We start from the raw sequence: 10,705 nt of genomic DNA, 5'->3' as shown, positions 1-10,705 counted from the left end.
TGTAGACGTGTGTGCGTGTCTGTGTGCGTGCGTGTCACGGCCTCGTCTGGAGTCTGGGTGAGAGGGGTCATACGGGGTGGCGCTGCGACTAGTCGTTAAGTGGTCGTCAATCACGTGGAAACCCCTGAGTCGTCCCTTCCTCCCCTCCCATTGGTTCCCCAATCAGCTTCAGGGCGTGGCCGGCGCTCGTCCCGGCCCACCGTGATGAGTGAAGGGAACGGGTTTCTGCCCTCCAGTTCTGGATTCATCTGTGGTCAAGGGAGCCTGTTTATTTGGTTTGGGCCCCAGCCTGGTTATCCTACTCTCAGAGACACACAACAGTGTCGCTAGGACGCCCAAACAGCCAGACAAAGGCTCAAGTGTGCTCATTGCGCTTATCTGTGGGGATCTGACTCAGAGCCCTAGACCTCTTGAATTTGCTTCAGCCTAGACACACACACACACACACATCCATATACACACACATCCATATACACACACACACACACATCCCCTAGTGAGGGACTGTCCCTGTCTGAGAGGAGTTATTAAATCCTCTCCACGACTCCCCACTCCTCCGCCTGCCCTTCGTTTACTCTACCTCTCCAGCCCTCCGGCCAAAGAGCCCCCAGATGGACTGATAGAGCGCTTTATTAACTGGACCTGCTGCTGGGAGCCACACACACACACACACACACACTGAAACATCGGGGACACACATACAAACTTGGTTATGTACTCAAACTCCCTCTTCCTCTCCATCACACACACACACTTAACACAAACAGATGTAAACAGAGAGAAACACCAGCTCGCTGACTCATACAGGCTCACGTGTATAATGTCTCTCTCTTCCCTCTGTCTGTCTGTCTCACACACACACACACACACACACACACACAGTGCACACTCCCAGTCAGTAGCCATTTCATTAGCAGCTGTCCCAACACTCCAGTGTGTCTCTCTGTTTCGTTTGTCTGTATCTGTCTCTGTGTCTCTCTCTCTGTTTCTCTCTGTCTCTCTCTGTCTCTCTCTCTCTGTATCTCTCTGTTTCTCTCTGTCTCTCTCTCTGTTTCTCTCTGTCTCTCTCTCTGTTTCTCTCTGTTTCTCTCTGTCTCTCTCTCTGTATCTCTCTGTTTCTCTCTGTCTCTCTCTCTGTTTCTCTCTGTTTCTCTCTGTCTCTCTCTCTGTATCTCTCTGTTTCTCTCTGTCTCTCTCTCTGTATCTCTCTGTTTCTCTCTGTCTCTCTCTCCCTCTCTGTATCTCTCTGTCTCTCTCTCCCTCTCTGTATATCTCTCTGTCTCTCTGTTTTTCTCTGTATCTCTCTGTCTCTGTCTCATCTCTCTCTTTCTCTCTGTCTCTCTGTCTTTTTCTCTGTCTCTCTCTGTCTTTCTCTCTGTCTCTCTCCTCCTCGTACTTTCTGTGGTAATTGCAGTGAGTAGGAGGTGGGACCCCACCCCCACATAGAGGAGTAATTTGCTTGATCATGCAGTGGTTTACCAGAGAGGTTATTGGCTTAGACTCCACGACTTTCTGGGATTAAGGCCCAGTGTTTGCACAGCCGCGGGAACACAACCCTTTACCTCTGCCCTCTCCCAGCCCCTTACAGCTGGTGTGTGTGTGCGTGTGCGTGCGTGCGTGTGTGTGTGTGTGTATATATATTGAGCTCTGTGGTGCTGCTCTTGAGTCTGTCTCTCACCTGCCCAGTACAGGGCCCAGAGTCCAAGATAAAGCATACCTGATATCAACTGTCAGGTGTCTTTTACATCGTGTGTGTGTGTGTGTGTATTGTGGTGTCTCTTGTGATAGAGTCCCCAGCGCTCCCCTCTCTATCTCTGTCTGTCTCTCTCGCTCTGTGTTCCCACGTCTCTCTCAAAACGTTTGTTTTTAGATTTTCACACACTGCTGTTGTGTCCCGTGTGGACCATTTAGTCTGGACCGCTCACACACGCACACACACATACACACCCAACCCATACAGTATACACACACACATATATACAGATACACACGAGCAAACAAACGGCATAAGCGCACACACACAGACAGACATCACAGAGCTCGGTGGCAGGGCCCTGGCTAGCGAGGAGCGGTCTAGCGGCTGTATTTTTAAACCAGCGGGGAGCTAGCGAGGCCTCCCGCATGCTCCGGGGACGCTGGGGAATGCGGGCGCTCTGTGCGGCCCGTGTGTATTTTGACTACGGCCCCCTGCAGCTGAAAAGATGGCCCGCACTCCTCCCCCCCCCTCCCTCAGAGGGCCCAGCAGAGCGGCGAACCCTCCGCTTTGAACGCCAGCGAGATAGCCGCCGCCTCCTCTGAGGTACACGTTATCCCCTCGCTGGCAGTGGTTTTGTTTTTGTTGGTCTTTCTTTGTTTGTCTTCTCGTCGTCGTCGTCCGCTCTGGGGCGAGGGGGCGACGTCGCCGTCGGGGGGGGGGGGGGGGGGTTGCTCCAGCCTTGGTTGTGAACACACGGCGACTGAGCGTCGGGGCCGCTTTGCTCTCCGGTCTGTCTGAGGTGGCTCTGCTGCTCCTGTCTGGAGGGTCAGGCTGGCCGGAACCCCGAGCTTGTCGTTTTTATTAGGGGAGCTGGCTTCTCTAGACGTGTCATTGTTAATCAACGACACAGTCAAAGTGCCAGGATTTACCCGTGTTACAATATCCTTGTTACAGTGTCAGAAGTTAACCTGTGTTACAATATCCTTGTTACAGTGTTAGAAGTTAGCCTGTGTTACAATATCCTTGTTACAGTGTCAAAGTTAGCCTGTGTTACACTATCCTTGTTACAGTGTCAGAGGTTAGCCTGTGTTACAATATTCTTGTTACAGTGTCAGAAGTTAGCCTGTGTTACATTATCCTTGTTACAGTGTCAGAAGTTAGCCTGTGTTACAATATTCTTGTTACAGTGTCAGAAGTTAGCCTGTGTTACATTATCTTTGTTACAGTGTCAGAAGTTAGCCTGTGTTACAATATCCTCGTAACAGTGTCAGAAGTTAGCCTGTGTTACACTATCCTTGTTACAGTGTCAGAAGTTAGCCTGTGTTACAATATCCTTGTTACAGTGTCAGAAGTTAGCCTGTGTTACAATATCCTTGTTACAGTGTCAGAAGTTAGCCTGTCTTATGTCCCTAGTGTGACATCCCCCGCAAAGCCACTCTCCCACAGACGTCCTATTCTGGGAAGGTTTAATGTTAGCTACTGTGTTCTGTAGCCTCATATGAAACACCCACGCTATGTTCCAGTCCACACTGTGTGTTGGTGTGCGTGTGTGTGTGTGTGTGTGTCTGTGTTTAGTCCACACAGGGCTATATTGTTGGTTGGGAGGTAGTGGCCTCTGATGTGGCATAGTGGTCTCTCACAATGTGACTCGGTCAACCAATGGGTGCTCTGGAAAAGTGTTCGCAAACCCAGTCTCACAAACTGGGGCTGGATCTAAAACGGTAGCACTCGCCGTCCGCCATCTATTGTGGCTGCTTGGTTACTTGAGTCGACGACAGCTACTGCAGCTGTTTTGTTTTGAACACGTTTGCAAAATCAAACAATTCAGGTTATGTCAGTCGCTCACTGTTCTACACTCTGTGTGTGTGTGTGTGAGTGAGTGAGTGAGTGAGGGAGTGTGAATGGGTGTGTGTGTGTGTGTGTGAGAGAGAGAGAGAGAGAGAGAGAGAGAGAGAGAGAGAGAGAGAGAGAGAGCTGCTCAGCTGTTGAGGAGTGCAGTGTGGACAGAGGCTCCTCTCTCTCCCTGATACTGGAGTCTCCCAATCACAGCAGTGACAGACAGACGTCGTCCAGCCAAGATTAAGGCTGTCGCTACCTCCCACAACAGGATTAACATGAAGATGCCTTACACACACACACACACACACACTGACTTGTCTCCCTATATACACAAACACGAATGCTGCTTCCCTCCTTGTGTGAGGATTGACACCAGCACACGCACACTTGCTGTGCGCACCACCACGTCTGCCATGCCTACAAACCAAAGTTCCTGTGTCAGCATTTCTCCGCCGTGTTAGAATAAACCTCCTCTTTCATGTGTGATTGTAAAAGATCTGCGGGTGCTGGGTGTGCGCGCGAGCGTGCGCGTGCACGCGTGGTTGCCATGGTCCTCCCTTCCTCCTCTCCTGTGTATCACCGGCAGTGAGAGGCAGGCTTGAATGTGAGCGCCTGTGGTCATGACAACAAGACACCGCTGCTCCCTTTAGCATCTGCTGGCTTTTATGGGGTTTGAACGGTACAGGTTTACTGGCACTTTACCTCGCACTCTGTCTCAATGTCGTAGCCTCGTAATAAGTCGTGTAGCTTCTTGGGGTGGTGGTGGGAGGGGGTGGTCGTGTGGGGGGAGGGGGGTGGTCAACGTTGATTTGTCTGCCGGGGTGGCCTAGGGATCAGATGCAGTATGTAAGTGTGTGTGTGTGTGTGTGTGTGTGTGTTTGAGGGGGTTTATTTAGGAGACCAGACGGAAAACACTGCGGGCCGCAGTCGGAAAAACACGACCGTTTACAAGCCTCCTCAATTAACACTCACCAAGCCCTGACTCACTTCTATAGAAACACACATGTTCTTGTTACCCTGAGTGGTCGCCTGTCAGTCACTGGAAAAGAGACGCTGGCTGGGCCAGAGCCCGGCTGCAGTGCTTGGACAGAGCCCGGCTGCAGTGCTGGGCCAGAGCCCGGCTGCAGTGCTGGGCCAGAGCCCGGCTGCAGTGCTTGGACAGAGCCCGGCTGCAGTGCTGGGCCAGAGCCCGGCTGCAGTGCTGGGCCAGAGCCCGGCTGCAGTGCTTGGACAGAGCCCGGCTGCAGTGCTGGGCCAGAGCCCGGCTGCAGTGCTGGGCCAGAGCCCGGCTGCAGTGCTGGGCCAGAGCCCGGCTGCAGTGCTTGGACAGAGCCCGGCTGCAGTGCTGGGCCAGAGCCCGGCTGCAGTGCTTGGACAGAGCCCGGCTGCAGTGCTTGGCCAGAGCCCGGCTGCAGTGCTTGGACATTCAGGCTGATGTACTTGGTGTTATGAGCCTTGCGAAGGGTTTCGATCAGTTTGATTTGGGCAAACCGTTACTGTTACTCTGTGGCACCTGACAGTGTGATCCTACCTACACACTGTCACCCACGGCTCTCGTGCCTCTCTATTCTCTGTAAACACACACACACTCAACAACACACACACACACACTCAACAACACACACACTCAACAACACACACTCAATAACACACAACGCACACTTCACTCTCGGGAGCCCTAGACGATTACCCAGCTGATTAGAGTCCCTCTCCATATTCCCACACGCTGTCGTGTCTCTCCCCCCCCCCCCCCCCGCCCATTCCCGACCCTCTCACACACACAAACACACACTGCCCTCTCCTTTCTCATGGAGATAAGCACGTCTCGTTGTGGGGAGACAACAGGCCCTGTATTATCTTCATCAATGAGCTAATCAAAGCTGGAGGAGGGGGGGGTGGGGGAGGGGGGGGGGTCCTTTGTGATGCAACAGGTGCCCTTGTCCCTCAATTAGTCTCGTTCAGAAGCCGTCTGAAAGCCACTCGTTCAGAGGAGATCCAATAGAAGACCTGGACACTGGCAGCCCTCAGCACATGTGAAGAGATTTCCGACAGCCTCATATGGAGCCCGTAGTCTTTTAGTTCTTCCGGTCTTTTCCAAGTTTGGGTTGCGTTCATACAGAAGCGGGCACCTGCCACACTGTAGGACCCCTAACTGGTGTTCTGCCCTGCCCCCCTGCCCTGCCGCCCTGCCCTGCCCCCGTGCCCTGCCCTGCCCTCCTGCTCTGCCCCCCTGCCCTGCCCTCCTGCTCTGCCCCCCAGCCCTGCCCTCCTGCTCTGCCCCCCTGCCCCCCAGCCCTGCCCTCCTGCTCTGCCCCCCAGCCCTGCCCTCCTGCTCTGCCCCCCTGCCCCCCTGCCCTGCCCTCCTGCTCTGCCCCCCTGCCCCCCTGCCCTGCCCTCCTGCTCTGCTCCCCTGCCCTGCCCTCCTGCTCTGCCCCCCTGCCCCCCAGCCCTGCCCTCCTGCTCTGCCCCCCTGCCCCCCAGCCCTGCCCTCCTGCTCTGCCCCCCTGCCCCCCAGCCCTGCCCTCCTGCTCTGCCCCCCTGCCCCCAAGCCCTGCCCTCCTGCTCTGCCCCCCTGCCCTGCCCTCCTGCTCTGCCCCCCAGCCCTGCCCTCCTGCTCTGCCCCCCTGCCCTTCCCTCCTGCTCTGCCCCCCTTCCCCCCAGCCCTGCCCTCCTGCTCTGCCCCCCTGCACTCCTTCAGGCTCCCTCTCACCCAGCTACTGCACCCATCACTTTGTATCCACTACATGTACATATTGTTACGTTGATTGTCGTTGTCATTCTCAGTTTAGGTTTATTTGAGGTGATTTATTCAGGAATACGCCATTCTTGCTGCTCTTATAAATATCTTCAGTCATTCGTATATTATAAATACATATAGGTTAAGAAGTAATACTCAAATGTATATTGTTTAGGAAAGATTTACCACAGGCTGCCAGGGATTGTCAAGAGAACGGAACCAAAGCAGAACCAAATAATTCCAATGTACCTGTCCCTGTACTACAAAAGATTGGTTTTGACTTCTGTGCTCTTAAAACCAAACTGTCACAGAATGACAAACACCTGAGCTTCATGACCTGGCGTTGAAGTTTAGTTCCTGATGGGAGCGCAAGAACATTCATAACCCATGTCTCTCCATCTCTCTTTCTCTCTCCCCCTCTTTCAGAGAAAGACTCAAAGGAGAAAAAGGCAGAGGGGGCCATGAAAGAGTTTGTTGAGGAGGAGGAGCCGGCAAAGGAGGTGAAGAAGGAAAAGAAAGAGAAGAAGGAGTCTTCCACGAAGGAGAAGAAGGAGTCGTCCTCAAAGGAGAAGGAGCCCTCTTCCAAGGAGAAAAAGGAGTCGTCCTCAAAGGAGAAGGAGCCCTCTTCCAAGGAGAAGAAGGAGTCGAAGGAGTCTTCAAAAGAGCCCGCCAAGGAGTCAAAGAAGGAGTCATCGAAGGAGAAAAAAGAGTCCACCAAAGAGTCTTCCAAGGAGAAGAAGGAGTCCACGAAGGAGTCTTCCAAGGAGGCCGGTGACAAGAAGGTGTCCAGGAAGTCCTCTGTGAAGGTCAAGGAGAAGAAGAAAGAGCCTGAGGAAGGAGACGGCGTGCAATAAACACAAACTGGATGCACACATGCGAGCGCAAGCATCCACACACACACACACACACACATCTCCACTGACGCTTACGTTATTCCAAAACTCCCACACGCAGGCACACCGTATGTGGGCTGTCGCTGTTTCCCTAAAGCCATAGACCGCAGCGGCATTTCGTCGCTCTGGGCCGGAGCTCTGAGGATCAGGCCCGGTCGGAAGCTCCCGTCGAGGGCAGGGGCAGAGCCGACGCTCGGCATCAAAGCCTCTCCCCCCCCCCTCCCTCCTCCGGCAGCATCTCCCTGTGGAACCCGCAGTCCTGGAGCGTCCCTCATCCGTCTGCCCAAACCACTGCGCCCACGCACGGACAACTCTGACGTCCGCCCCGCTCCGCTCGCCTCCCTCCCCCCCCCCGGCCCCCCTCGTGTGGCACCACGCCTCACGCCAAGCACACCCCCGCACGGGGTCTAAGAATAACCCGCCTCATGTCCGTCTGTCCTACCCTCCACCCCCCACCCCCCCCTTCCCACGACGGGTAAGTTGAGGCCACTCTCCCTCCATCTGTGGTGGTGGGAGGACAGACGCGCCGAGCGGGGCCAGGAGATCCTGACTGAGATGGGGCGCAGGGAAGTGGCTGAGGCAGTTGGGAGGGAAGAAGCCCATATTAGGAGGCAGGCTTTCCTGACCACACACATGTTAATCAGGAAAACCTCCCGGTCCTTTTGATGCTCGCAGGGCCATCCGCACATCTTCTCTCACAAATACAAACGCACGGGAATCTCGACAGCGTTCGACTTTTTTGGGCAATCCGCACACACGCACGCACGCACACACACACACACACACACAGCATAAACCTTTGCAATGTTTTCAGCCAGTCTCGGATACAACCTTCCTAAAGGGATGTTGTGGCAGCTTCGCCAATGACAGTTCAAGAAGCTTCATAAGTCGCTGTCCCACTGTGCATACTGTAAGTATGTAGCGGAAGGTGTCTTTGAGAGTTTAGCCGTGTTACCTTTTTCTATCTGCATATTACCCAGCTAACTGGATGGATCATAGAAGAGGTTTTGTACCGCTATCAGCTAGTCTGATTTACAAGGCACCCCTTCGATGCCTACGTTTCTTTTTTTTCTTTCTTTTTTTTGGACAAAACAGGGTAATTTGATATAGCTCTACCTAGTGTTGTTTAAATGTTTGTTACTGAATGTCTCTTTTCTCACTCCCCCCATCTTACCCTCTCACCCCTCTCACCCCCTCCCTAACCCTCTCTCTCTGTCTCTGTCTGTATCACATCTTGCTCACTGAGTGTTTGGAATTGTGTCTCATACAGAATGTAGGACTTGTCCCTAAACAGCTTGCCTAGTCATTGTTTTCTCCCCCTTCCTCTGGTCTGTGCAAACTTTCCTTGAGCTTCGACACAAGGTCAACTGAAGATAGAGTAACGCTGGGACTTGCTGTTTAATTTGACCCGTGCCAAATTAAACAGCTCAACTTGTACACCTGTGCATTGGAGAGGCATTCCGGAAGTCGATGGAGTTTGACTCCAGCAGATACCTTTCAGGAATATTATGTCCTGTTCGTCTATGTATTCTCTTCAAGAACCTTTATTATTTTCAGCAAAGGCATTCGCCACTGTGGCAACGGGACACTGAACAGGATAAGATAGAACGACCAAACATGGCCGCACGCCCCTCTGTAAAACGCTGTAACAGTGCCACACTGGTTTTGAGAGAATGTAATAAAATAAAATAAAAAGCCCTTTGGATTAGACTTTTAGAAAACACATGAGTCTGTGTCGTTTTGTTTGAGAAGTCGTCGTGGGAGAGGATTAGGAGCGGGGCCGTATGTCAGACGGATCTGCATTGTCCTGTCCAGAGCAGTATGTGTGCAGCTGTAATGTGTATATATGAGCCAAGATTAACTGTTATCCCTACTTCCCTGTGAAAAGCTTGTAAAACGAGAGAAAGTGTGGAGTGTGATGGGCCCTAGCCTGGGACTAGACCTTCAGCTCTCTTCAGTGCCCTTTGATAAATGCTTCTCCTTCTCCTCGCCACTCTCTGGGAAAGGCAACCCCTCGCTGTCTGTGCGGGGAGAGTGTGTGTCTTGTGTTCTTGGTGCCTTAGTATTTGTGTTGGGTTTGTGTTTCCGAAAAACGCTCGTACTTTGTAAACGGGCCCGGCGCTGCCCCCCCCCCCCGGGGGCCTTAACGACGTCGCCGTGGAGTCGCTCGCTCACACAGCTGAACCCGGAGGGGTCTGCGACCCCCGCACGCCCCCTGTCGGGAGGTCAAAGTTCAGGGCTTGTATTTAGGTCCGGATGGACCCGCCGTCGTGCGTCTGCTTGCCCTCCGGACGGCGCGGGACCCCGGGGGCCCGAGGATGCAGGTCACCCTCCGGTCCTGACGCGACAGCTGAGTGTAAACCCTGCTAGCCCGGAGCAGACGTCGGGTCTGCCCCGCGGTCTTAACCCCGCGCAGCTGAGGAGAGGGCCCCTCTCCACCGCCGAGGCAGCTTCCACCACCTGTAGGCACCATGCTCACGACTACCTCCCAGGAGAGCCAAGGCTGGGGAGATAACCAGGCTTCTCTTGACCAGGAAATCATCTGGCCGGTTCTAGAAATGCACTGTCGCCAGCTGTGTTTTTTGAGGGGAGGTATCCTATTATTATGGGTATGGAGATATACATTTGGGATGTCCCCGTTTAAGGTGTTTAAGTTGGTTTGGGCTCACTCCCTCTCTGTGCGTTCTGGTTATTATGGACCGTCTCAAGGTCACAACATGCGTGGTCTTGGTATATCATCAACATCCTCCCACAGAGCTATTCGCTGCAGTGGGAGGAGGATCATGTCTCAGTTAAAGACCTGTTCGGACCCGGTCTATCTGTAATAATCCTGCGGCTAGGACGCCTCCCCTCAGAAGGGGGGTTCTTTGGCGCCATCTAGCGACTAATATTAACATGATTCTGTGTCGATCTAAAGACGATCGCACTTGGAAGCCATTCAGCCTTACACGTTGGCTCCATGCGTTTGCCATTCACCCATGCCTAATCCCTAGAAACGTGTTTACGACGTAAAGTAGAAAGCAAGGAATGTAATTATATAAAAGAAAACATAGTTATTTGACAGTTACGCGCAGTAAAAAGGGGTTGGGCCATAATTGGTTCCTTTGAAGACATGCATGCGTTTCCTTCCCGTTTGAGGTTCCCGAGAACCACAGTTTAAAGTGTGTCAAAGTGATTTAAAAGGTGTAGTCTCAAAACAACAACACTGGAAACATACAAACCTTAGATATGCCACTCAGCTATTGTTCCTTATTAATGTCTGACTTGGAGGGTTAACAAGAACATTGAAAATGTGTCTCTCATAAAGGGTTGGACTGGTTTTAAGGAGAAAGACTAAGCGTGTCGTACAGACTAGTCTAATAAACTACAGAATTTTACAATGGGGAATAAAAGGTTTCTGGGATACGGCCTTATTGTATGTTCATCCTGAGCGCAGTAGAGCCCTTTAACAATGTGTCCTTAATGCGCTATCAGTTCTCCTTTTCCACCTTCATCTAGCTGTGTGACCGTGATGAGAGCGCGCGGAGATCTTGAGTGAGG

The 10,705-nt window shown here is 52.8% G+C and overlaps 1 protein-coding gene across 1 annotated transcript in view; it reads left to right on the top strand.

Moving 5' to 3' along the window:
- bbs9 (Bardet-Biedl syndrome 9) overlaps positions 1–8,886 on the top strand; it is a 102,555-nt gene extending 93,669 nt beyond the window's left edge. Inside the window, exon 22 of the mRNA XM_084706496.1 lies at positions 6,699–8,886. Coding sequence (XP_084562622.1) covers positions 6,699–7,126 — 428 coding nt within the window. The 3' untranslated portion in view covers positions 7,127–8,886. The remainder of the gene's footprint in view (positions 1–6,698) is intronic.
- Positions 8,887–10,705: the final 1,819 nt, after the last annotated feature.

Source organism: Hypomesus nipponensis, chromosome 2, assembly GCF_054491055.1.
Source record: "Hypomesus nipponensis isolate SF chromosome 2, ASM5449105v1, whole genome shotgun sequence".
In the NCBI taxonomy this organism is placed as follows: domain Eukaryota; kingdom Metazoa; phylum Chordata; class Actinopteri; order Osmeriformes; family Osmeridae; genus Hypomesus; species Hypomesus nipponensis.
This window is presented reverse-complemented; position numbering and strand designations above follow the sequence as displayed.